The sequence below is a fragment of the Mesitornis unicolor genome, unplaced genomic scaffold (assembly GCF_000695765.1).
Source record: "Mesitornis unicolor isolate BGI_N332 unplaced genomic scaffold, ASM69576v1 scaffold715, whole genome shotgun sequence".
Classification (NCBI taxonomy): domain Eukaryota; kingdom Metazoa; phylum Chordata; class Aves; order Mesitornithiformes; family Mesitornithidae; genus Mesitornis; species Mesitornis unicolor.
In genome coordinates, this window is record NW_010183249.1 from 74,181 (window position 1) to 102,084 (window position 27,904).

Sequence of the window (27,904 nt, forward strand, 5' to 3'; positions counted from 1 at the left end):
ATTGCCTAGTAACTACTAGTAACTGCCTAATATCTGTCTAGCAACCACTGGTAACTGCAGGCCTCTCCCTCAACTTTGGGTGGCTCCTCTGCATTTGGCACCCAAAACACCCCTAAAATGCCCTAAATTGCTGATGATCCACCAGCCAGACCTCCCCTGGATCACCCCATTGATCCATCCCTCTTCAAGGCCAAATTCCCCTGTTACACCAACCCCCAGGAGAACAGGCAGTCTAATTTCCCCCAAATTTTCCCCACTGTCACTCCAAAAGGGGGTTTCATAGAGGCACAGGGCCCACCCTTGCTCTGTAGGTGATTACATTTAACATTTAAAGCTAAATTATAATGACAAGATGAGTCTGAGGAGCATCTGGACAGGTTTTATCCCCACTATTTTTTTCTTTTTTTCCCTGTAATTCACAATTTCCCTGAGTACTGTTCAGTGCAATCCAAAGCTGCAATGATTATATTTGATAATTGTGCTTTGGATGAAATTTTAGAGGGCAGTAGAGGGTGCTGTTTGTTCTCCTGTTGGGAGGACAGGGCTGCTTCACCCCTCCAGCCCAACATCCAGACAGACCCAAAGCACAGAATAACCCACTGCCAAAGGATTGGCCTTGCTCAGCACCCCAAAATCTGTGTGCTCTCTGGCTGGCTTTGAAATTCAGTATGTTTCCAAGGAGTTGAAAGTAGGGTCACTGCTCCAAATAGGAATTTAAGTGGGAGCCCCTGTTACCCAGCCTCTCGTGGCCCTTTTCAAGTTTCCTGGTGTTTTCTCTTCAGATTGACAGTTTTGTCACTGTATTTTTGAACACAGCTGGGTCAGAAACTGTGGCCCAGTGGCACCAGGGGGTGTGATGTGCAGCTGGGTCGCCAATGTTCTCCTGTACAACGCAGCTGAGCACACACCACCATGGCATTCACCGGGCTGGAAGAGGAGAAATGAGACTTTTTTTACTCTGTCCCAGCCAAAAATGTTTTTCTCTTTTGTGATCTGAAGGGGTGAGGGGTGCATTGTACTGGGTGCACCACAGTTGTCTGCCCATGCAGAGACCTGATCTCCTGTAACTCTCTCCTAGGACTTTGATCTGTTGATGTTATTTGACTACTTTGAAAGGATCTATTCTTTGTTATAATTGCAGTATTTGTTATTGTATTGTATTGCATTGTATTGTATTATATTCGATTCCATTCGATTCCATTCTATATTCTTTGTTATTTGGGAATCAGAAACAGTGTTTAGTGTGATTAATGACTGGGTTCAATATAGCCACAATCCAGACGGTGGGGGTTTTGGAAGAGGGGGAAAATCAGCATCTGATTTTGAGGCGATAAAGCATTGCTGGCAAACGTATGTATATAAAAGGTGCTTATACCCAGGGGAATTAAACACGGCTAACAGATGAGACCAGAGAATCCTGACATCACTTGTCACACAAGTAAAGCATTGCAATTAAAAATGTAGTTGCTTTTAGGGGCTAATTGCCTGTAGTGACTTTTCTATGCTGTGCAGCTTAAACACGGGGAGGTTGGCACTGATGATTCTGTGATGGCTCTGGCTCTCCACAGTACGAGTGGAGCAGTCTGGCTGTTTGGGGATGATTGCTTATAATCACATGAAAAACTGGATCACTCTGAATTTATGGAGTCGTGGATTGGTATTGTTTGTGCTTGGCACACACAGGCAAACTATAACAGAGGATACTTCTGGTGAAGTGTGATACCATATTTCATTCGGAGGCAAGGAAAATTGCCAGAAGCTTTTAGGAGAAGGTGCTGAGCAGTTCTGTGACTGTCCTGAAGAGCACGGAAAAGCTTCCCACTGCCTTGGCAAGGTAAAACATTTATTTTATAGTCATGGGATGCATGAGGATCACCTTCTTTATTTCTCTGCACCTTATTTTCCCTGATAATTAGACAGGTTTTTCTGTGCAGCACGAAGGTGTGGAAAGAGGTTTGCAAAGATTGGTAGCTGTGTGGTGCTTAGAGATCCAAGAGGAAATAACATCAGATTTCCTCGAGGTGGGAGCATGAAATTAGCAGGAAATTAATCAGCCCTGTGAAGTACTATTGAATGGTAAAAAAATGCTGAACAATAATCTGGGCTGGGTTCAATTTCGCTGGTGAAATGAGGCCTTCCCTTGCGACACCCCAAACTTGCATTGGCTGCTGGAGACAGAGAGCAAAGCCAGGACCTGGCTTCTCATGGGTTTGGTCTCACTGGTGCACTCTTGTTTTCCACTCAAGTGGCTCAAATTCTCCCATCTCTTCTGTGGCTGATATCTGGAGGTGGGGAGAACCCTCAAATGCAGTGCTGTTTGAAAAAGGTTCAGTGCCTCCAAAATTGTGTCAGTATCTAAGATGTCCTGCTTTGCTTCTGCAGCCCACGCTGAACCACTGCTGTCCTTCCATGCTGCTCCGTGTGCCTGCCGCCGCTGGCATTTGGGAAGTGACTCCCCTTTTCGAGGCTCCGGTGGCAACAGAGGATGCCAAGAATTTCAAGGCACGTGTTTTTCTGTTATCCCTGCCTCTAAACACGCCATCCATCTTGTAGTGGGTAAAAATAAAGGAGCATTGTTTAATTTCTGGAAAAAGCCAGATGACAGTGGAAAGGGTCAGAAGTACACATACCAGCACTCCCTGTGCCACTGTCTCAGCTGTTGCTTCCTGAGAGACAGAAGCATGTGGCTGCTAAAAATACCCTGCACAGAGAATACATTCTCTTTCCAATGAGAGAGTATAAATTACTCTGAGTTGTAACATATACAACTGCTTGTGGCTGGGAGAAACAATTCCAAACGTGGTTTTCGGAGGGGGTTTCCTGATGAAGCAGAAGCCCCAGCCCTGTGCCTCCCCAGCATAGGTCGGCAATATTGTGTGGAGGATCTTCACCTCCTGCCTCTCCTGTTCCCACCCCCTCGCCCTCCTATGGGAAACGGTGCGGCTGGGGGTGGGGGGGGCCCAGCCCTTTTATAAGCGTGGTCTTGCGGCAAGTCAAAGTTGACAGGAGTGACGGGAGGTTTTTTGCTCTGAGATACCCACACCCACCAAGCCTTGGGGTCCTTTGGGATGACCAAAGGGGGAATGGAGTCAGTCGAAGTGTTCAATTCTGAAGGCAAAGGCAGGGGCTTGAAAGCGCAGAAGGAATTCTTGCCTGGGGATGTCATCTTTGCAGAGCCAGCCTACGCGGCCGTGGTGTTTGATAGGTAAGAAAAAAGCACTTGTGAAACACAGACTGAAAGTTGTCTTGATGCAAAAATTTCATCTGGCCGGGTGGGTAAAAGCTTGCAAGCATCTGGACAGCATCAGAGAAGGGTGCAAAGGGAAGTCAGAAGCACTTTGTACAGACACATTCACAGCTTATAGTGAATGTGCTGCTCAGGGCTCAGATCAGCCTTTTTACTTCTAATATGGTGCAGTCTGTTCCCAGGATGTGATCTTGCAAGGTGCTTGATGCCATCAGCTTTTACCAAATGCAGTGAAAGTTGTGTGTATTCAGCGCCTCACAAGCTCAGACCTGTGTTACACTCTGGTGTGGTGCCAGGAGTGGGTGTAACTCAGGTACAGCAATCTCAGACTGACTTTGCTGAAGTCTCCGATGTCTCATGTGTGATAAAAGTGAGTTACATTGTGCTCTGCTCATGTGTACCACCTCCCAACTGTACCTGCAGCTTCATTGCCTGCTGCCTTCAAACTAGAAGCTAGTGGGGATCTGCAAATTATATTGTTTCTGTTAAAGTGATTTTATATTTATAGCTAGCTGAGTTAACTGGAGACAAGTTTCTGCTGTCACTCTTGCACAAGACTGGTTTTAAATTCTGGTTCATGCTGTTGTAGCCATAAACTGAGTTCTGGTGCAAATGCAAATGCATTTTTCTTTTCTGCTGCTTGTTTCAAGGACAAATATTCATCTACATGCACTGACAGTGTTGCTCGTAGGTGCCCACTTCTGCCCTTCAGTCAGTGGAAGAGTCACCTAAATATCCTGAAAGTTAAAAGGCACAAAGAACCAATTTCTATGTTAATCCCCCAAGGGGTGAATTTAGAATTCCTCAGACATGAATGGAATCTGTTCAGCCTTATGATATGCTTACTGAGAACAGAATTTGGCCCAAACTTTTTAACCGAGGAGCTAGATGTCAGCTAAAGGTTTCATTCAGGGCTTAGGAAATTTGTGAGCATTCTTCAAGGGCATCATGGTGAGTTCTGAGGCTGAGCTTTTTGCCCCACACTGCCAGTGGTTTCAGTGAATGCTCTGCATGCTGAGCAGAGTGGTGAGTGATTCTGCCCAGCAGAGCTTTCCCAGATTGGATCAGCTCTGCAAACCAAGTCAGGAATGCAAGCAGAGCTCATGCCTGCTGTTTTAATCCCAGTCGTCTTGTAGCTGAAGCTGGTTTGTGCAACTGTGTGATCTGACAATATCAGGGAATTGGGGGTTAAATGGACAGAGCAGGAAATAAGGTTTGTGTGTCGTTCATTCACTTTTTCCTTGCCCTTATACTGTCAGTGGGTGAACATATTTATGAATTTTTATAATAACAGCAGTCATACTTGTAATTTTAATATGTCATTAGAAAAGCTCATGTTTAAAATGCCATTTTTTAATTTTAAAGTATTAGGTTCTTGAATTCTTAACCCTGAGTTCAATTACACTAGGTAGTGACAAAGCCACCTGTCCTTGACCTGTCCTTTTAGCTCTTGTACTTCAGTTTAACTTGTGTCACTGGCTGGAATCTCATTGTGATACTAAGTTTGCATTGGAAGTGCCTGTGGACAGTTATTTCTCCCATATGCCTTATTAAAAATACTAATTACCTTTTACACCATGAAAATATTTTGCTTTTTGATTGCTGGTTGAGAATTTTTTTCCTTTTATGCGAAACATCGTGAGCATCATGCATGGAGTAGAGCTGCCCATGTTGAAGAGCTACAACTTCCCTGCATTGCCAAATGTCACTTGTGTGAGATAAGGGGAGGAACTATCACCACATCAGGTCTTAGCCTGCAGGCTGAGTCTTAGGCTTCGGTTTCCAACAGAAAACCTTGGATGGGGAGAGATGTGTTTCCCTCCTCCCCAGGCTGTGTTAGTTTAGCTTCAGAGGGCAGGTCCAGACACTGAGCAGCAATGGGGCGAGGTAGCCACATCCCTTCTCTGTGACTGCAGAGGGTGGGGATGGCTTCGTCCTTCTTGTCTCTATGCTTCTTCATGCTCCTGTGCAGTAGTAAACAGACTCTCACCCTCATGTACAATAATCTCCGAAGCAGGTAGTGCCAACTAAATGCCTGTTAGTCAGTGCTTGGCAGAAAACATCCTGGGCCTGAGATGGAGTGGAAACATGCATTTTTCTTGTGAAAACTTCTCTGACATTTTTCACACAAACACAGGGCTTTGGTTTTGAAGGTACTTTCTACCGCTATCCCAGAGTATTAAATTGCATATAATGCCTGTTGAACTGATTACTGTCAAAGAAGGGTAGCCTGCATCCTTGAAGGACTTGCAAGAATAAGTCCACACTAGGCTATGATGGCTGATTTTTGATGAATGGCCCAGTGAAGAGGCATGTGTTTTTCCATGCCCACAAACAAGCATTTATAGGTCCTAAAATTAGTGTTGAGCCTACACTATTAAACCGGATCTCACTCTGCATTAGGAAATCCAAAGTCCAGAGTCCATCATCCTAATTCCACTCAGCACCTTCATCTCTTGCTGAAGGCAACGTATATGTGTACTATGGAAAGAGAATTACAATATGAGTGCCTGGTAGTCTTAATTTTGCAGCTCAGGTCCTACCAAATAGGTGAACAGGTTTTCCACAGAGCTCTGCTTTCTTTGTCTATAAAGGCCACCATGGAAGCAATAGAGTGCAGAGTACTTGGGAAAGCTGGTCTGGACTTTGCAGCCCTTTGAGGAGAGTATTTCTTTGGGAAGTCTAATCCCCCTGTGTATACTGAGCCCCTAAAATCCTGCTTCTGATTTTACTGTTGAAACCAACTGCTGTATGGATGTCCATCATACTACAGTGGCCACAGTGCAGTCTTCTGTGTGACTACGTGTGATGTGGGAACTCAGCAGGTGAAGTGCAGGCCTCTTTTTCAGATTAGTAGGAGCAGCTTTTTGTAGATACAAACCTAATTTCCATGGTGTGGCCATACTACAGGATGGAAAGCAGCTTGTGTTTGTGCCTGGGCACAAGGCTTTCAAGAGAGATTGGAGGTGTAACTGTTCAGAAACAGTAGCCCCATAAAACCTGATCATCCTTTGACCTGGTGTAGAACATAAATATAATGAAAAATTTGCATTATCTGCTGTAGGTGTTTAACTTCAGGTGAGTAAGCAAGAAACCTTCCCATAGGGCAGTTGTGTAGCAGAAACCAGCCTTTCATACTCTGAGAAACTTTTGGAAGAATAAACCTCTGTGCCCTGACTGTATAGGGATCTAGGGAGCCTGAACAGCTAATTTTGGCACCTGGTGTTAGGTGCTCACAGCAGAAAGTGTGGATATGCTACATTTGGTGCTTAAATGATGCAAAGGCCCTTCTCTATTGATGTGAGGAACTGCTGAAGTAATTTGGACCTAAGGCTGTCACCCACCTGCACTCTATGAATGTCTGTCTTTCAGGAGAGGCTGAGTTTCAGGAGGTGTTGAGAATTTTATTTTTCCAGGAAAAGGAGAAAAGTTTTCTTTGATAAAACTCTATGAAGCAAATGAGGCCCATCAGTTTAACTGGATGAGATGTGATGGCTTTTCCAGCAATATGCTTCAGGACTCAGCCTCCAAATTAAGACACCCAAAATTAAGGTCTGTGATATGTGTCTGCATAGAGCTAAGTGCAGGATTCAGTTATCGTAGGTGTTTAGTGTCATTTGAGGTGACTCGGGGTGTCTGAGACATCCTCTTATGGCTGACAGGTACAAAACAGGATTTATGAGAATCAGGACGCCTCTCAGGCCAGATGGGTGTCCCTGCAAAGCCTAAAATAACACTAGGCTCCTATATCCAGGCAGGTGAAACCAGCCCTAAGTGTCTGTTATAATCAATGAAGCACTATAATTTGCACTGAACACTGATACCTGCTTTGAGCTGAATGTCTTTCCAGACCCCATGGTGTGTTTTGATGGGATCTCTAGACACTGAGGCTGCAGATGAGCACATCTGGGTGTCTAAATCTGCAGACTGCATCCCTCCTGGAAGCCCCTGAAGGTCGCAGGGACGCTGAAGGTTCCTGAAGTCATTACGGCTGGTGAGGGCTGGTACTCCTCAAACCAATGATGGTCATCTGAGCAGCAGTTTCTTCCCTGCTGCCACAGACTTTTAGTCCAGAAGCACATAAAACTCAAAGTGAAGCTAAAGAAGGCTCCTACAGGCATCAACCAGCTCATAGTTTCTTAGCTTTTAAGGCCAGGATATGACTCAGAAGGCTAACCCTGCTCATTGCAGGGGGGTTGGACTAGACGACCTTTAAATGTCCCTTCCAACCCAACCCATTCTATGACTCTATAACCTTGTGCTTAACACAGTGGTTACCTGGCCTTGACTTCTCCACCAAGCCCATTAATTCTGCCTGAACTAGAGCAGGCTGTTTAAAGAGATGGCGAATATTGATTGAAAGAGGGTGCAGATCTCAGTGTGATCTCCGGTATCTTATTGTTTGGATAAAGTGCAGAGACACTCTCTGATCCGTGTTTGAATCAGCCTTGCTGTTATCAGCTGAAATAGCACTCAGAAAACAGCAGTGTCAGGCCTGCTTTACCCTAAGATGCAGAAGGTTGAAAATATATCTTCTCAAGGAATTTTTTGCCTTTGTTGGGGTAATTTTTGTTACCTATAAAGCCCCCGTGCATTCCCCATTGGCATTACCTCTCACTGAAGCTTTTTCTAGTGCTCTGCTTACATGCTGGGATTTCATCCTTCCCTCCCTCTTCACTTTCTCTTTGAAGGTCCCAGATCTCCTTTCCTCACAGCCACCTTCAGGATGGTGGCATTCCCATCGCCTGGGCTCAATGTACAGTATGTGACCTTCTCCTCTGGCATGTCGGTTGGCTCTCAAGCCTGTAAGAGTTTACATTTCGTACGGGCATGGGGATGCCCGATATATCTCTGTCAACCTTCATCAAGAGAAGCTTTGCTCTTTAACCAGTGGAGTCTGAGAGACAGTAGTCAAGGCAAACAGTGTCATGTGGTGGAACACCAAGATCACCTGAAGATCTGCTTGATGAGTGATCTGCGAATTGCTAAAAACTTGAGATTGTGCAGTTTCTGCACTCCTTTTTCAGGTGTGAAGCAGACTCAAAACATTTTCCAAGGGAAATGTGGGGAACTCCATCGCTGTAGCTGGGATGACCTAGGGCTATAAGAATTGTAAAATTTTCCATAATAGTATGACTCTGAAAAGATTATAGAAGCAAAGTCTTTGAGTTGATACCAATAAAAACTGAGAGATAATGAGATCATACTCACATTGTTCACAGTTTTATGGGGTTTGATTTTTTATTTTTGTCTCATTTGTTCAAAAGCTTAAATAAAACTCTAGGTGAGAAAACCTAGCTTTTTAAAAGGAAACCACACTCACACAGCTTTAAAAAGAGGCTAAGAGAAAGACTACATGTTAAACAGTCTAAAATTAGTCTAAAATAAATCCTCCACTCAAAAAAGACAAACTAGGATGTGTCATCCCTGACATTTTAAAGATAAAAGTACTAAATTCCAACTGCTATTGAATGCCTCCCTTTTTCTTTCACTGCTGAAAGAGTAGGTGCATTTCCTTAGGCTGTTGTGTTTAGTGAAGTGCTACAGCCTTTGCTTAGAAAGCCAAGTGGACTTTGCCTACATCTTAGGCTATTCTTAGGCTGTCCTCTGTAGGACGTTGAGGAGAGAGATACCTAGCCAGCCAATAATAAATATGAAGGACGTGGACCTAGGTGCATGTTGGGTTGTCTGTGAGTGTCATCTGCCATGTACAGAATAACACAAACTCACATTAAATGGTTTGTGAGCTTCTCACCATGTGCATTAGCTATTCAATGAAATTCTCCTTTTATTCATTTCCACTACAGTCATCTCACATCTCTTTTGCAGATCAGTGAATGAGATGCTGTGGGTGCTGGATGGGAAATGATTAGCAGATATTTAGGTTGTGCATGTCTCAGAGATGAGGTTAATATATTTCCTGTGGCAGTGCTCAGCCCTCTGTCCTGGCAGGTCCAACAGATCTTAATCCATCTGAATCCAATCCAAGCAGTCACAAGAGCTATTTGTTTCTTCTGCTTTCACTGAGAGCCACGCTTGCGGGAGCCGTGGTTTAGTTGTCAGTGCTCTGTCACCTCTTGCATTTGTTGGCTGGCACACTGAAAAATTGCTTTTGTGACTGTAGCCACGTCCAGGATTAGTAGTAGTTGTGCATCTGATATACGTAACATCAGAGCTCATGAGCCCCTGAGAGCTGAGCTTGGTTGACGCTTGGATGAGAGGCCAAGGAAACCTGAGGTGCCCATGAAAGTAATTTATTGAGTCAGTCCTGAGCACCTGCCCTCCAAGTCAGTGCTAAATCCCTGACCTGGCAAGGCTTGGACGGGCTGGAGAAATCCCTGTGCTCGTGAAGATCCTGCTTTGAGGCAGGGTGAAAGATAGACGTTCTCACTATGTGGGGAAGATGGCAGTGAATGAATGGCCAGAGATCACCCCAGAGGCCATGGTGTACATAGACACAGCAGAAAGCATTTGTATTGGCCTCTTCAGCAAGGGAAGCTGAGCACTGAGTCTCTGAGGGTTCAAACCTCCAGACTTCTGGTTAGGTGCCATACATCTCCCTAAAACCCTTCGGTGCTGCCTGGCCTTGCAGCATGGCATGGACTGCTCTCTCACAGGGAGAAGCAGCTCCATCCAAGCCACCTGGAGCCATTTCGGGTTGTGATAAACACTTTCTAGGCCAGACAGAGAAGGCTTTATAGATCAGTGATTTCCACAGGCTGAAAGACTTGGGTTTAACCTCAGTCTGCTCCCGCTGTCCTTAGGGGATGTTAACCATTGCAGAGCAGATGACAGTGGAGGCTGTGGATCACTGCAAGCCCTTGGTGTCCTTGGTGTTGTCTGCCTCCAGGACAGATGGTATCAGGTCCAGCCCTGAGGCCAAGGGAGAGCCCCACTTTGCCATCCCCATTCAGGGTGTCCACCTCGGAGCAGCTCTGGGACCACAGGAGTTTGCCTGACGGCACCTGCATGATTTAGGTGCTTGCAGGGTCAGGCAGCACTGCAGCAATATTTCTGGAAGATTTAGGCGATGGAGCTCAAATACTTGTGTCTCCTGCTTTTTTTACTGAGCCAGGAGGTGAGCCCAGGCCTCTGGAGTCCTGGTAATGCACATTATCAATAAATCCACTCTTCCTTTAAACCATTTCTGAGCACAGAGGATCCTGTGAAGGTTTTGTGAAAGATGTGGTATTTCTAATACCTACCAGTCAGATTACCTGTGAGTAATTGTGTCTGCAGTTTCAACACCACATGAGCTGTTCCTTTACCTCCTCGGGAAGTCTCATATAACTTTTTTGTGCATTTCTGCATCTCCTTAGAAATGAGGGCTTTCCAGGCCTGGCGGTAAGTTCCACTAGTGGGGTTTGGTTTGGAAACTGTGGACAGCCTATTGGATACAAATACATATTGTATATTTATTGCAAAATACAAAGCAAACATTTCAGTATTATTCTGTTCTCAGAGAGCGAGCTGGGGGAAAATAAGCCTCTGTTGGAGGACTCACATTTCACTGCACTGTATTTCCCTCCAACGTGTAATTCCTCTCTGCAAGGAAACTTCTTTAACTGCCTTTTCGCTTTCTGGCTGCCCTCAGAACGTGGGTGGCAGGAGGGAGCCCCATTCCCCGTGTGAGATAACTCCCCGTACTTCCTGGCACCACATAACCATGCAGGTTTTATCAGCTCTCTGGCTCTCCTTTGCCTTACAAGGAGTGTGATCTCTCTTGCACCTCTCTGCCCCCCTGACTTGACAGCTGACAGAGCACAGCCTCGCATTTCTCACCAGCTCCCAGCTCTTCCATTTGACGTAATGGAGTTGGCTGCATCTCCCTTCTTGGATCCACGCTCCCCCTGCCCCATCCCGGGTGCTTACCTTGCGTCAGGCTCCCCTCATGTGCCAGCACTGCTCACTGTCATTTTCCAAACCTCGTTTTCACACTTGGTTTTGTCTGCTGCAGGTTGTCCTGCTTTAAATCAATGGCCCTCTGCTTTAAATCAGTGGCCCTCTGCTTTAAATCAATGATCCTTTTCATCCTGCAAGAGCTGAGGTACAGGGTGGCTTGTGTCAGCAGCTCATGCAATAGTGCCAGAGGAATGAAAATGCATTTTAAGTGTATTGTGATAGAAACAAATATACATACCTATGTTTTTATATATATCTGTATAGTGGAGAGGCAGGACAGCCCTGGGATTTTGGACTCTGGGGCTGGGGTTTCGATGCCTGCCTGTGGCACAGCCTTCTTGTGTTATCATCAATACATTTTTTATTTCTTTGTGCCTCAGCTTCCTCACTATGGGCTGTGGATGATGATAATGTTCCCTTGATAATGAAGCCTCTGTAGTCAGTGAGCTTTTTGCAATGAGAACCTTCCTCCTGGGGCCAGCAGCATCTAAGTGACAGGAATTCAAATCCTCCCATGCTGTCAAGCCTAGCTGGAGTCAGAGATAAGGTGGGCAGTTCCCTGGAACAGCAGACAGCCCGAGACACCAATCAGGCAGTGAAAAGCCTTCTCTAGCAGCTAGTGAAAAGTCCCAAAGCTGTTTGGGCAGGAGACCAAATTGTATCCCCCTCCTTTCCAATTAATTAAGTCCTAGGAGCAACAGCTGGACATGTGAAAGGGGCACATGGGGGAGGCAGAGCACATCCTAACATGTGCTCACTGTCTTAAATGTTTAACAACACCCTCATGAGTGGCATATTCTGGGCCAGTGACCAGTACTAAATCATTGATGTTCGCAGTCACACACCAGCCTTGTGAAAATGAAAGATCCCCTGGATTTCTTAGTACAATCTTATGGTGGTCATAAATGCAAATACTGCTCCCTAAACTTGGCATTACTGCCAGCTTACCCCAGGTCCTACTCCAGCCAGTGCTCCTGCGAGCTCTTGAGAGTTCATCTTTCCTCTGTCTTCAGCTGTTTGGTGTTGCTTGTCTATCCCTGGGCAGCTGAAAATCCACTTGTCCTTCAGCACTCGTGCTTGGGGGTCTGCTGAACATCCAGGAGCCTGCCCTGATCCCTCAGACCTTCTCTAATCCATGCTATGTGTCTGTCTGGAGTCATGAGACCAGGAGAGCCCCAAACCACCTGGTCTGGGGCTATGTGGTGCTGGCTTCTGATGATGGAGAGCCAGGAGATGTGTGTTACAACCGAAAGAAGAAGACATAAACCACTCTGTGATGAGAACATCTACCTTGAAGGAGGCTGTTCTCTTGATTTCCTCATGTAATTTCCAACACAGTTGGAACTGCACACTTGGCTGCAATGCCACCAGTACAGCTACACCTTTGGCCTGGTGGCAAAAAGAAGTGACAAACAAATCTGCATTTTAATCCATGGAAATGTATCTTGTTTTCTTTCAAGCAGCACAAATACAAGGTTTCCCTATGCAACCACTTTGATCTATCACTCTTCGTCATTGTGATACAACTCTGGTCTGCGCACTAGCAGAGCATTTCTGATGTATATTTTTATCTCCTCAGCATGCCTGTGCCTAAAGAAAGCTTAGGAAAGTGGCTGAGGTGGCTCAGAGCCATGATCCTGTTTGGTCCCTCTCACTCAATGTTTTCCTTAATCTCTTGGGCGTGGTGGTGGCCACTGCCCCAATTTGTGACCTGGCCCATGCAGGGCCCAGGAAAGCCTCCGTGTGTTTCAATTCGGCCAAATTCAGAGGCTCTGCAGGTAGATTAAGCTCTCAGGTGGCTCTTTGCCTTCATGTTGTTCTTAGTGCTTGCCTGAGCCACAGACTCATCAGGCTTCTGCTTTCTGCTCAGCAAATGGATGGCTGGTGCTTCAGTACAGGCCAAACAGAAAACAAAACCAGACTGAAAGTCCTGTTAACAGCTGAGGAGGAGCAGATGAGCTGCAGACAAGAGGGCTGAGAGCTGGGGAATGCTTTATTGCTGTCCTCATTTAAACAAAATATTTGTCTCTTTGGCATAGCCAAACAGAATAGGTACAGCACTGGGCAAGCACACAAGGATTAAGCTGGGTGGGATGTTTCTTCATCCTCCCAAAAAATCTTGGGGGTTCTGTCCTTAGTGGGTGTGAGGAGCTCAGGGATGCAAAGCTGGAAGGACCCTCACTGGGTGGAGCTGGCCCTTCACTGAAGTCCAAGCCAACGGGTCCTTCTGTCCTTCCAGCCTGACGCACCTCATCTGTCACACCTGCTTCAAACGACAGGAGAGGCTCCACCGCTGTGGCCAGTGCAAGTTCGCCTACTACTGTGACCGGACCTGCCAGAGAGCTGCTTGGCTGAACCACAAAAATGAGTGCTCCGCCATCAAGAGGCACGGCAAAGCACCCACCGAAAACATCAGGTGAGGGTTGGCCCCAGAGACTGAGCCAGCAGCCTGGGCATGATGGGAGAAGACAGAGCTTCCCTCTGAAGTGTGTTGAGCAAGAGCTGGGTGGCCTGATTTGGACAGGGTGGAGGTGGGAGCTGGTTTGGGAAAGGCCAGAAGCATCTGTTAGCTGATGTAATTGGGACTTGGAGGAGCATCTGGTTTGTGAGGGGGTTGTACTTCAGCTTTTCTTTTGGTGCTGGACCCCAAAAACTCTACTACAGCTGAATGTGGGAAGGGAAACCCACATGAGGTGGTTTAGAAGGTGTGGGAAAGTGGGGAGTAGGTGGAATAATGGAAGAGGAGACGGGCTCTTCCCTGATTTGTCTACAGTATATATCGATTTGGATTCATATCCTGCATCTGTCAGAAGAAAATGAGAGGAATCTCCAAGGAGATGAGAGCTGTTGTGGAGGGATGTCAACCTGGGGATCTGTAGCACTTCTCACAGATGAGAACAGATGCTGGGGCAAAACCTTGCATCTGTCTCCCTTTCATTCAAAAGCCAGTGGGTGGTGACCAGCCATCAGCCATCTGATGGTGAGCCTGTCTTGGTCTGTCTGCACACAACTTCTTATCCATGAAATGAATTTCAATGGTCCTTTGGTCCCTCTCCTTGCACTGGGTGGTGGTGCTAACATCTGGGCTCTCTCCTGGCCAGGCTGGCTGCCCGCATCATGTGGAAGATAGAGAGGGAAGGCAGCGGGCTGTCAGAGGGCTGCCTGGTCTCCATCGATGACCTGCAAAACCACGTGGACAGCTTTGGCGAGGAGGAGAAGAAGGAGCTCCGTGTCGATATGGAGAACTTCCTTGAGTTTTGGCCACCCCAGAGCCAGCAGTTTGGCATGCAGTACATCTCCCACATATTCGGAGTGGTATGTTGGAGGGGTGGGGGAGCAAACGGGGGGGACTGCTTTTATTGCCAGCTTCCCAGAGAAAATCACCAACTGACCTGAGTTGAGGATTACCAAGTTCATCCCTCTCTTGCCCTTAAGAGGCCACAGCGGCTGGGATAGCCGAGACAGCTGTTTGCTGCAGGCAGTTTGAATGCTGCCGCATTCCCCGTCTGCACCGCTTCTGCATCGGCACTGGGAAACCCAGGCATTGAAAGGGCAAGGTCTGAAGCTTTTTGTCTGTCTAAACATGCAGGCAAGTGGCTTACTCAGCCACCGGTGCTGCCTTGTCATCACAAGTGCCACTGGGCAACTCGCTGCACCAGGGGGAAGCTAAGAAAACGGATTGAAATATATTTTTAGGACATATACATAGAATATATTTGATTATAGCAGTTGTGTTTTAGTATACACATTAATTATATATTGTGTGCATTAGATTTTTGCATTTATATTACAAATATATATTTGTTATATATATAAGAAAAATAGGTAAAATATGCTAAATATATTCAATAATATACTTTATGAACTTGTTGACTACAGCTTTTTTGTTCTCAACAAACAAACTGTTCTATTTGTATGTGTTAATACCGTACCACATAGAAAAGTACAATAATTAATTCTTGGTATATATGTCAAGCCAAAATAGTCATTCTGAAAATTGTCTGGGACTCATAACAAACAGTAGTAATTTTTTTATAAGCTTTGTGGGCCACCCAGCAAACATGACCAGGTTGAATGCAGCTCTCAAGGTTAATTTCTAACTGATACCTGTTTTAATAAGCATGAACTTTGCTTTCTGCCGATGGTCTGCTTGAATTGCTTTAAATTTATTTTCCTGTGACCTTTTCCTGAGTTATTTGCAGGAAGTGAATATAAGGAAACCAATGCATGGCCAGATCAAATTTATCTTAGACATCCCAAATGAGTATTAACAGCAAATAATTTGCAGCATTTCCTCAGCCCTGCTCTGAGTTGGTCCATCTGCATGAGTCCTGCATTGCTTCTCTTCTGTTGCTTTATCCCAGCTAAAGCTGTTGTTTCTACAACTTCCTCCTGCATTGATCTCCTAGGCACGCCTTTCTCCTTAAAATTTGGAGATGGGATGATGGAGATATACCTTTTCTAAAGCATCAGTAGGAATTGAGAAATCCTAAATGTAGCTGACTTCAGCTTTTTCTCCTTTAATGCTTCTTCCTGCCTGTGTTTTGGGACTAGATCAGCTGCAATGGCTTTACCCTCAGTGACCAAAGAGGACTGCAGGCTGTTGGTGTGGGAATCTTCCCCAACCTCTGCCAGACCAACCACGACTGCTGGCCCAACTGCACCGTCATCTTCAACAACGGCAAGTGAGTGGATTTCTTTCCTTGGGCACGGCAGGGGTGCATCCTAATGGGCAACTCAGCAGGTTCTGCTAACCCCACAGTGTCAGATTCCTGCCCCAGAAAATAAATTCTTGTTTCCTTCTCTAGCTCAGAAAAAAATAATCAGGTTTTTCTTTCTAAAGAGGAACTGTTTTCTCTGTCATTATTGTTATTTTTTAAATTATTGTCTGATGCACTAAACAAATGCACAAGGTTTGATCTCAAATCCAATGAACCAGCAGAGAATTTTCCCCAGTTTCTATGAGTTTGAAACCAGACTCATAATAGGCAGATAAAGTATGAAGTAGCTGCTTAGATCACCTCTTATATTGAAGCTTTATTTATTGAAGCTAAGGAACAATTACAGTTATTAAATTATTAAAGGTTGTACCGAGTCCACAGTCCAAGAGTTTCTCATAACTGAAGCTTGCAATCAGCTGTGTATCGCTGTCTGCTGATGTGTTTATTACCATCCCTAACACAAACCCTCATCTTTGTGAGAGTGTGCCATCTCTATTAATCACTAATTAACCCTTTAGCAATGGGATCTTGATGACTGTTATCTGCAAACGGAGTCACGTATGAGTACAGGATGCCCTAAGCCTCTGGGCATTCCCTGTTCCCGCCCAAGTCCAATAAGAAAACTTGTGTGGGACATGTGAGATGGAAAGAGATTAAGTGGGAAATGCAGGGATGATTCAGCAGAGCTGAGAGCGGAGGCTGCTGCTGGCAGCACTTGAGGCAGCCCATGGGAGGGATGCTCTGCCCTTCCCAGTCTCCTCCCAGGCCAGAACAGGCAAAACTGCTGATCCAGCAAGTTGCATCGTGTGCAAGACATTAGCTATGGGAAGCTGCTTGCCAAAAGCTGCACAGCAGCAGTATTTAATCCAATTTTTCTGAGTATGACTTCCACCTCCTGCCCAGTGGTGTCCTCAACCGCCAGGCCACCTCCTTCCTTGGGAACAGGTTCATCATCCACCGCCCGGGGCTCTTTGAAGAAGCCCAGAAGACCCTACAGAAGTGACCCATGCTGGAGCACTGGGAGTCCCACACCATCATCTCTGACCGAACTCGTATTGGTTTTGACTTCCACTAAGATTTTACAAATTCCTGTGCTCACAAAACTTTAGTGCTCTTAGTTAACCCCTCAGGCTCCCCTTCTTTAACTAACACATTGCTTATGCACTCCAGTTCTAACTGCTGGTTTCACCTGATAAAACTATACCAGTGTTTATCAAGCAGCTGGTAAATGCACAAAAAGAAAACAAAACTGCATGAGGATGATTACTTTGGTGGGAAATAGGGTCTGATCTGAAGTCAGACTGGAGTCTATGTTCTGATGTCCGGTTGCCCTGGGTCAGATCCCTAGTGGGGTGATGGAGAGCCTCTCCAACCAGCCTGGGAAATGGAGGAGGTAACTACCAGTGACAGCAACCCTCAATTCTGAGTTTCTGGCCAGTAAGTAGAGGAATGGCATTTTGTTTGCCTGGCAGCTTGTTGAAGCTCCCACATGTATCCTGTTACTGACTTTAAACTTTGACCATCTGGTTATTGTTCAGGTAAATTATGAAGGTTTCTTGTCTTTCTGTGGAAACCTGATGCTAAGCCCCTGTTGTGGGAACAGAGCTCTCTATCAGCACTCAAGGCACAATACCAGACTTGAGGACCCACTAAACTCATCACGCAGAGCAGAGTCCTTGTTTCTGATATCCCAGTCTTGACTTCCCTTTCAAGCTGTTTTAGAGAGCATGGCTCCTGATGTCAGTGGAGACACTTCTGTGCAGAGAACTTGCTTCCTTGTGCCTCCCAAATGTCAGCAGCAGGTTTTGCTAACCCCATGGCTGAGAGCACTCCTAAAATCACAGTGCCAGGACTGCTCTCCCCCAAATCCTCCACAGTCCAGTGATGGGCAATTTGGTTGCAAAGTAAAAGCAGAGCTCTACATGCAGTAAGACGTGAGCTGGGTGCTGGGAATACCTTTACCTTCCTTCAGGACAATGTCCCAGTGCTCTACGCCGTGTACCCATTTTTTTTCATTGTACTTGTAACGTGTGTAAACTGCAGATGTTTGTTTTGTCTTTCAGTCATGAGGCTGTAAGATCAATGTTCCACACACAGATGAGGTGGGTTGGTCTTGAAAGCATCGTCCTTCCCCTTGCCCTGTACCCCCCATATCCCGTGTTAATGGAAAAGCTGCAAACAGCCCGAGGGGCTCCCTCTGTTTGCAAAAAAAATTACTTTCCCCGTTTTCTGAACTTCTCCTCCTCCCCTGAGTAAAGCCCCACTAAACCCAAACCTCACTTAACTCTGCATTTTGTAGTAAATTAAAACAATAGTTGTAATACTGTGACTGTCTCCCCCATTGCAAATTTCCTCTCTGCCTTCCCACCCTCTCCCTTGGCTTCCTCCTTGTCACAGTTTCCTCTCTCCACTTCTTATTTCTCCTCCCCTGACTACACAAGAGCATGAAAGTCAGAACAAGGTCTCGCTAATCTTGTACAGCCCAAAATAAAACCTTGCGTATTAGGAGATGAGAAATGATTGCATTACTGACATACTAAATAGTCCACGTTTCTTCTGTGACAAACAGTGCCCGTTGAATGCGTTGACTCCAGTAGTGACACCGTGACATGTAGGTTTCATCCTTTTTTATCATAATACCTGATTAATGTTTTAGCTTTTAATGATGCCACTGTTACCTGATCCAAACTAAAGAAATCATGAATATATATGCAAAAAAACCAGTTCTCTACTGAGCTGACTGCACTTGGTATATTATAGTCAGTCCTGTTAAAGGGACACTGTTGTCTTTAAACTTTAATTTCAAGCAATTTACTCAAATAAGATGTGAAATGCTTTTGAAGTGCTCTTCTTTACCATTAGCACTTACTCAGTACATTATAGATGGGACCATAAAAATGGGCAAATGAGTTTCACTTCTGATTAGAGCTGGTATTTTGGGGCAATTTGAGTTCTGCACTCTTGGGCGCTTGCCTGCATCTTTCAAGGTCCTTGGTGCTTGGGGCAGACACTGGGGAAGGAGCACAGGACAAGCTCTCAGCTGACAGTGTCTCTTTAACTGCAGCGTTTAAAATACGCCATGTGTTTCCAGGCTTATCCCAAACGTTATCAATCCCCTCCACACAAGGAGTGTCTGCTTAAAATATACCTAAGGTGCTTAGGCTATCAGGGGCATCATAAAAGTCAGAGGCTTGATTTTGCTTCTCTAGTTGCATGACTCACTTTAACGAGGATCCCGCTAAGCGTGAACAGGAATGTTTGTAAGTGTAAGACTTTCTGATGGGAATTGCTCTTTTTCATCCACTTTTTCCTGGAGTAGCAGGTTGTACCTTTCTCTGGCTGGCATTTTCCTGTGGTTGTGACATAGGTAATAGCTGCTCTTCATGATGATGGTATGTTTAGTGACAGATTTTGTATGAAATATGCTGTTGAGAAGATCTAACACCCAGAGGAGGTCAAGACTAGCATTGGGAAGTAGTTTGCACGGCAGCTTTAGCACAGCTGAAAGGCTCAGAGCCTTGGTGCTGAGCTTGTAATGAGAATTACAAGGGAATTACAATCCATTTGCAGAAATATAAGCACACAGAAAAGGTCATGTCCTTCTCAAAATACTTACTTTTAATGCACCTGGTGAGACCTTTGGCTCCTATGCCACCTATGCCTTCAGTCAGTCATACCTGAAGCCCCTCATGTTCAGGTGGGAGCCAGCAGGTCTCCCCCAGGTCCATCTTGTAGCAGGCATGTGTGTCAAATGCTGTTGAGCTCAGCAGGAGGACAACCAAGGCACGCTACCCACGGTGAGGGAGTCCCAGGACTGATGTACCACACCATGGTGTGACGGTAGGGTGGGTGCTCAGACCGTGGGACTGGCTTCATTTTGATAACCCGTAAGTACGCCTAGCTGGAAAAATATGTTTAAGCAACTAACTGGTCTGAGCAGAGAGCCCAAGGTCACAGGTAAGGGAATGGTTTTGAGTTTTCTTGTTATTTAAGACCTTTTGCAGGGGAAGACGTGAGAGAAAGGCAGGTGCAAAGATCTGGCTTTCCAAAAGCCCATCATCAAAGGTTTGCTGTGGATTTTTGTCTACTGATAGGCGATTTCCTTGTGTTTTGCATTAGCAATATCAGAACAAATGGGCTATATGAAAAATAAACTATTTACAGAGAATTGTTTTTAATCCTTTATGTAGAGTTGCATGAACAGGGTGGGGGCATCTCTTACCCACCACCCTGAGGGAATGTGTCTTAACTTTCCAGAGTGAAAACGATATCGAAAGCAGCACAGCTCAGGATCTGGGAGTCTAGCCAGAGATGTGTGGGTAGCATGCAAAGCAGTGCTTAAAAAAAGACCCAAAGTCCAAACTCAGCATTTTGCAAGGCTTGTTGGTTGTTTCTGATCTCAGGGTTTCTTCTGGCGAGATCTCCTGCAACATAATAAAATTTTATGTTTAGGTTCAGCCCCCGTCTGGATAAAGTGATGGAGCCATAATCTATTTATAGCCCAAACCCTTACCTATGCCTCCTAGGGACTTGCAGAGGAGCAGGAGAAACTGGTGTGGCCATGTTTTTACTCTGTATACAGTTAACCTCACTGCTACTGGTCTCTGCGTTGCCTCCCTGCAGAGCTAATGCAGTATCTTGGAGCAAGGGCTCACCTCTGCGAGGCAGGGGCAGGGCACAGGATTTGTCCCTTATGGCTTTATGGTTGCATCTTTGCTTCTGCTACTTCACCAAATCCACATCTCATCTCCTTTGCACCCAGGATCGAACTGCGGGCACTGACCAAGATTGCTCCAGGGGACGAGCTGACCGTTTCCTACGTGGATTTCCTCAACCTGAGTGAGGAGCGGCGAAAGCAGCTGAAGAAACAATATTACTTTGACTGCACCTGCGAGCACTGCAAGAAACAGATCAAGGATGACCTGATGCTGGCGGTGAAGGAGGGGGAGAGCAAGGTATAGTTTGTCCTGCTGTGTCCAAACCCAGAGGCGGCTGTGTCACTTCCACCGAGGCATCTATGTGTCTCTGCGACTGTGGTTGCTCAGCCTGAGGACTCTCTCAATAACCACATAGTCAGATTTTGGCAGAAACCTGACTGGCCAATGTGAGAAATGGGAACAGAACTGAACCTTGATTGAGCACACCACCAATTCAAGCCCACCATGCAAGGCCAGTTTAATCCCTATTATGTGGCATAAGTGCAGTTTTTAATTTTAAAAAGTCCACAAAAAAGTTGCCTTTAACTATAACCTGAAAGTCCATCAACAGGCAGAAAGCTAAAATACGAGAAAGTTAGGTCTAGAGCTGAGAAAAATGCTGGCATTTAGATTGTGATGTTTTTAGAGGAACTGAAAGGGAATTCAAGTTTTGAACAGCAGAAAGGAAAATGTGTTGCAGGTGATTCGTCGTGACAGGACTCACCAGCGCTGCTGATGCTGTAGGTCTGCAAACTGTGTGCCATCACACTGGCATACTTCTAATGTAAAGTTGTCCCAGAGTTCAGTCCTCTGATGCGGAAGCATTTTTATCTGACTTTCTGTAGAAATACTTTTGAACTCCTGCTCCAGTGGATGGCATAAAAGAAATCTCAGCAGCTCTCATTCAACTTCTGCTATCGAGCCCTGACCAAGCAGTGAGAGGCACCATCCCCTTTTCATGAGCATTAGAGGTGCTCTGCAGCACGCAGAGGGAAGACACACGCTTTTGAGTAAATGTTCTCCACAATTTGAAGTGCTTGCATAGAAAAGCCTGTAACTATGCAAGGTGCATGATTTCACCTATTAAAAATACCCTCCATCCACAGACAATAAGTATCCAGACTGACCTCACCCGCAGAGCACGTCTGCTCACCACCAGCTGTATCGCATTTTCTGAATTCAGGCTCACTTGTCTGAGAGTGGCAATGCTCACAGCTGCGTGGAAAAAGAGCTATGAATATACGCTGGATTGACAGCTTACATCCTCAACAGCCGCTCCGACCTCCAGTCCTTCACCCCTTCCAAACAGTAGCAAAGTTCTCATTGTTTATAATGGCAACGGGCTTAGTGGTCTCGTAAATGCAGGAGAGGGTTTTTATTAGACAAAGCTGCTGTGAAGTGCTGGTTAAAGAACCTATTCCGGGAGGCTTTACTCAGACAGCGTAGCGATGTGATTTGCACTGACGTTAGCACTGCCTTTGAATGTGCTCTGTGTGCTAGGACACCCTGCGTGCTGCTCAAACACCTGCCAAAATCTGGTTAGCTGTGATAGCTTCAGTCTAATAATATAGAATAATAAATCATAACACATACATATGTATCCATAAACAGGTGGGCCTATGTGGCTCTGAAAAGCTACCATTTTTCATTCCATACTAAGCTTTCAGGAGCTTTTCCCAACTAGCTGAATTTCACAGGTTCCTCAAAAATCTGATTGAGCAGGTGTGGGAAAAAGACAATGGGACATTCCCATGGTCCTGACACTGAATCTTTGTGTTCTTCATTGCAACGTTGGGTCTCTGCTTTTGATCCACACCCAGAGGTTCTGCCTGGCTGCTGGGCACATGCCTGTGCTCTGGCTCTATCGTGTGTCTCCAGACCAGGCTCTTCCTGCAAGCTCCAGGAGTCACACAATTGTGGGCTCATTTCACATTTCCCATTTATGAAAAGGAAGGTCATGATAGCTGGAATAGTTTGAAAATGCAAATTGGAAAGGCTCATAAAAGTGGAAGATAAACGGTGGTGCTGGATATCATGATGTTATAGTTCAGCATTAAATGTTATATTTCAGCGTTAAATGAAGGGAGAGGAGGCAGCTAATTAGGAGCTGGTTAGTGTTTTGCCAGGCATACCTAGATGTGCATCACACCTTCAAATACACAGTGAAATCCAATCTTCTTTGAGATGTGTGGGAAAACACATTTCACTCTCTGGGTGCAGCTAAAACCTGAGGTCAACCATCATATGGTGTTTGTACCTAAGGACAGCATTTCTCAGAGTGGGTAACATTTCTCTCAAGCAGCTGCACTTAGAGTACCTGATACACGGTGACAGATGGCTTCCACAGCCTCTTTGGTGTCTCATGAGACATCCCAGTTGCAGGGTCAGTTCTGTCTCTCTTCCAGAGGAGAGAAGTGAGAGGGAAGAGTTAAGGAACCCAGTTATGTATGCCAGATGTGCATGGCCACAACCTTGATGAATGGTGCTGTTGCTGAAGTTAGCAGGAGCTTCGCCTCTCAACTTGGTACCAGGACGATTTCAGCCCAGTCTTGGGCAGGTCTGAGAAGGCATGCTGGGATATACAGCCTGTGGTAGGAAGGTAACGAATTATGTGGGATCTCGCTGAGCTGATTTGGGTTCCCAGACTGTGGAACAAGCATCCATTCAACCAGGATATTTTGGCATGTGTCAGACAGCGCATATTCCTCACATTTTCCTAATGTTTTCCCCAGCCTTCTGCAGAGACAGTGAAGGAGGTTGTCCAGTTCTCCAAGGACACCCTGGAGAAGATCAGCAAGGCCCGCATGGAAGGACTTTACCATGAAGTGAGTCCTGCTGCTTTTGCTCTCTTGCTGTACATGCGCTGCCAGGAAAAGCAGGTCTTGTCTCTACATCAATGATTTAAGGATGAAACAAACCCCTGTTGCTGCAACCTGAATATCCCCATGTGTTTCCTGCCCTCTCGGCAGCTCAAATTGCAAAAGCTGACACTGGGTTTTCCTCTCTGTAAAGCATGACCGTGTTTGAGACATCACAGCCTGGTCTCTTTTGTTGTGATGATACTAGGAGATGTAAGTGGCTTCCAGCATCTCTGATTGACACAGGTGCTGAACCAAGGGCCTCCTGGGCAAAAAACATGAGTTGCAGGGCAAGTGCAATGAGTCAGTTCTGCCAGGTAGCCTCAGTGGATTTAGGAGAGGGACATGGCAGTCAGGGGACTTGTCACATTAAGCTGTGGGCTATGTTTGCCTGTGTCTCCTTTTCACTTCCTGGCTCCTGCATGTTGGTCATTTATCAGGTTCCGAGGATGGGTGTGTGATATGGGAGACCCATATTCCACCTGAAGCACAGGTGAAAAAGGAGAAAGCTCAAGTTACTTCTTCCTTTCTCCCTTTTTGCTGACCCAGGAAATATTTAATTGTTCTTTTCAGAGTGTAACAGCTCCAGGAAAACACTCCAGTTAAGCAACAGCCTTTGGGTTTGACCTTACTCTGGGAAAAGGGTAAAGCCCCTAGAGCAGAGATCTGGATGTTGGGTCATGGTGAGGTGCAGTGGGACACAGCTGAGCAGACAGGCATGGGACAGTGCAGCTCCGTGTCTGCACCCTCATGGGGTCATGAAGAGCATTCATTGCATCAAGTGCTTGTAGGAGGTTGGGTGGATGGCACTGGGGTTTAAGAGTCCTGAAGACACTTGGTCTCCGATAAAACCCAACCTGCTGGGGTCTTTCCTCTCGTGAATGTCAGGCACCACTTCTTCCTTACCATTTCTATGAATGTAACCCTGATAGAGGAAGATCTGAGCACCAATCATTTTGATAGACCAATATTTTTCTACAAATAAAGGCATATCCTATCTTCCTCAACCTTTATGGAGGCTGACTTGGCTTCTAGGACTGGTATGGACCATGCGACCCACAGGGTTTTGGTGTGGCAGCTTTGGGGCCAAAGGTGCTCTGACTTTCCCTTCCTCCCCCTGCTTCCCCTGGGTGCAGGTCGTGAAGCTGTGCCGCGAGTGCCTGAAGAAACAGGAGCCTGTGCTGGGGGACACGAACATCTACCTCCTGAGGATCCTCAGCATTGCCTCCGAGGTGCTCTCCTACCTCCAGATGTTTGAGGAAGCAGCTGAGTATGCCAAGAGGATGGTGGACGGCTACATGTATGTCTGCCCCCTATTTCTGAGAGCTCTCTGTGATTACACAATGTTAGACAGTGGGTTATAGCAATAATTTTCTTAGTTTGCTCCCATCAGGACAGTGGTGTGGCATTCAGATTGAGACCTGATTATACCACCAGAGATGTGCCCCTTCCTAAATGCACAAGAGCTTCCAAACACCTTGATTTACTTAACTGTAATTACTAATTTGGGTACATCTTTCATTAGCCTCTTCGTTTTGTCTCAGAAGCATCTCAGGGCTGCCCTGGTAGCAAGACACAGAGCCTGGGTGCAGGACAGCCTATCTTGTCATCTCGTTCACCCTTCTGCTGAGAGCATCCCATTCACATTTCCTTGCCTTGCCTTTTTGGTCAGTTCTGTCCCAAAGGCCTGTGATATTTTGTTCTTTTTCAAAGGAGTGACAGAGTCTAGAGGGAACCTCCCTGGCTTGCAGGCCTGAAAAGCCACTTCATGTCCCAACCCTGCCACTGAGCTAATTGAATGACATAGAGGAAATTGCTTCCCCTCCTTGTTCCTCAGCTTCTCAGTCCAGAGCGAGGACTGCAGTCATTTCCTTCCTTGCTTTAAGACTTGCCAATTCAATATGCCAAATAAGCCCTTAACAGCAGGTTTTCAGTTAAGTGCAAGCAGCTTCTAACTCTACCTTGACTTCAAAAGTTGGATGCAGAGGCCAGGTTTCCTTTTTCTCACCTTGGGCACTGAGCATAGGGGAGTGATCTGACAGTCTCCAGGGGATGAGATGAACGTTTCTGGAGTTTCTGGAACCACCTGTTTCTTCTCCCACTTTGAATGAGAAGCTGGTGGTGCATTCTCAATTTAGGCACTTCATTTACGTATCTGAGGTTAAGTTGGTGCCATCTGAGTTCTTTTTGTGCCAAAGTAATGTGGAATGACAAAACTTGGTGTTCTCCAGCCCAGGTGTCCAACCTTCCCCTTTCGCAGGTTGTTCATCCTCTTTTCCAGCAGCTCATCACAGAATCACAGAATCATAGAATATTAGGAGTTGGAAGGGATCTCGAAAGATCATCCAGTCCAATCCCCCTGCCAGAGCAGGATCACCTAGACTAGGTCATGTCCTTGTATAACTCATGTCCTCGTGTAACTCACACTTGCTGTTTTCTAAGCAGGGCTGCACGTTTTACTGCACTGAATGCGATAGGATCTTCACTTGAGTAAACAGTCTGCTTTTTGGCAAACATATCACGTCACTGACAAACATTTGGGAAGTCTGATCTTTCCTGAGCTAAAATTACTCAATGTTTTTTCCCAGGAAAATATACCATCCCAACAACGCACAGCTGGGGATGGCCGTGATGCGGGCAGGAGTGACTCACTGGCATGCTGGTCTCATCGAGGCTGGGCATGGCTTGATCTGTAAAGCCTATGCCATTCTCCTGATAACCCATGGACCTTCCCACCCAATTACCAAAGACCTGGAGGTAGGGGTCATCTCCTGTGTTGTCTTTGCTGCCTCTCAGGGCAAAATTACATTCAAGCTGTAGAAATAATCCATCCATAACAGCTGAGAGGTGGATCAAGTACTGACTGCTTCTTACTAGTGCCATGGTTTTATCTAGATTATTTTACAGTCTTCTGGGAAATGCATGTCCCTTCCTATGGGAAATTTTCATCCCTGAAAAAATAGCTTTTATTCTGCACCAGGACATCCACTAAAAATGGCAACTGAGTCCCTGAATCTTATTTGAAATCACTGTGCCCAAGGACAGAGCCTCTCATTCCTCCCAAAACCTGATTTCGCTGCTTTCAGATGAATGGCATTACAATTTGACTATATCACATTATACATGGCAGATGTTCCCAATTTACCAACCCATTTCCTTTATTGGTGTTCATTCTTCTTTATTTACTACTCCCCAGTCCTTCTGAGCTGCAATGTATTTTTTCCCAAATGCCTGATAGGTGTATTTCCTAGTTTAGGGTCAAGAGCTACAGATCCCAGAGAATTACATCTGCTCGGCTGTGTTGAACTATTTACAATTGCAGCTGGGGTTCTACAATTTCTTTCACCTTTAACTCACCTGATGTGGCCTGTTGGCTTTACAGTATCCTCCTTTATTAGCCAAAAAAATTACATGTGAAATTGAATTCTTTATTGATGTCTTAGTCCCTGTTATAGAGTTATAACCTTTATTAGTACAATGTTTTATCAGAAAAATTAGTATCTAGTACCTATAGCCAACCTATCTATTGACTGTTTGCCTACATATAGCAGGGGGTGAGGCCCCAGTACCTCCATTTCTGTATCTCCCTTCCCACTTCAGGAGAAAAACAGTGGATATATGGCACATGCTTATCTCTGTGTTCCTAAGCCAGGGGTTGCAGAAACTCACAGATGGGTCTGAAAAGATTTCCTAAAATCCCTTCTGAGCTTCTGCCATAGTGCAACCCTGGGAATGACTCTGCTTGTGGTGCATCCTGAGATGCAGGGGTGCAACTGTGATTTGGTCAAAGAGGGGCTGAGCATCCCCCTCCTCCTCTCCTGCCTCCACCCACTGAGGTGACCCCCACCCTGGTGATGGGTCACAGCAAAGGTCAGGCTCAGGGTGTCCCTGCTTTATTCACTTGCTTAAAGACCCCCTGCATCACCGCTTCATACCTGTTGTGTCCCTCAGGTCATGCGTGTCCAGACGGAGATGGAGCTGCGCATGTTCCAGCAGAATGAATTAATGTATTACAAGATGAGGGAAGCCGCCCTCAAAAACCAAAAGATTCAAGTCATGCCTGAACCCAGCAATGAGGCCGCACCAAGCCTCTTCCACAAGAAGGAATAAACCCCGAGCTTGACACAAATTCATGCTTATGGGATAACATCACCTGTGGCACCTCCAAACATGGGAAATGTGATATAGGAATGTGATATATCCATAAAGATTGTTTCCAGTGGCACCAGGCTGACAGCATGGACCTGAGGAGGAAGAGTCCTGAAAAATCTTCTGAAGGCTGAAAGCAGAGGAGATCTTGGCAGAAGCAACATCCTTTTTTCTACCACTATGATTAAAAATCAAAGCAAAAAAACGTGTTATAAAATGATTTACATTCTTATTGGAAGCCTGTTTGTGTCTACTCGAGTCCTGATCCTGAAGTCCTTGGTTAAATTTTAACTGATTCTTTCCTAAGTGTTTTTTCCCTTCACTCCTTGT

At 45.7% G+C, this 27,904-nt stretch overlaps 1 protein-coding gene across 2 annotated transcripts; it reads left to right on the top strand.

Moving 5' to 3' along the window:
• Nucleotides 1-3,063: 3,063 nt before the first annotated feature.
• On the top strand, nt 3,064-27,904 carry SMYD1 (SET and MYND domain containing 1). 2 transcript variants are annotated; one of them, XM_010184033.1, is made up of 10 exons: nt 3,064-3,205; nt 13,389-13,565; nt 14,251-14,464; nt 15,704-15,834; nt 17,934-17,972; nt 20,633-20,825; nt 23,300-23,392; nt 24,562-24,725; nt 26,014-26,182; nt 27,377-27,904. In XM_010184033.1, the coding sequence occupies exons 1-10, from the start codon at nt 3,069-3,071 to the stop codon at nt 27,533-27,535; spliced, it is 1,476 nt and encodes a 491-aa protein (XP_010182335.1). In that variant the 5' UTR covers nt 3,064-3,068; the 3' UTR covers nt 27,536-27,904. The 2 variants fall into 2 exon arrangements, with proteins under 2 accessions (XP_010182335.1, XP_010182338.1); XM_010184036.1 differs by lacking the exon at nt 17,934-17,972.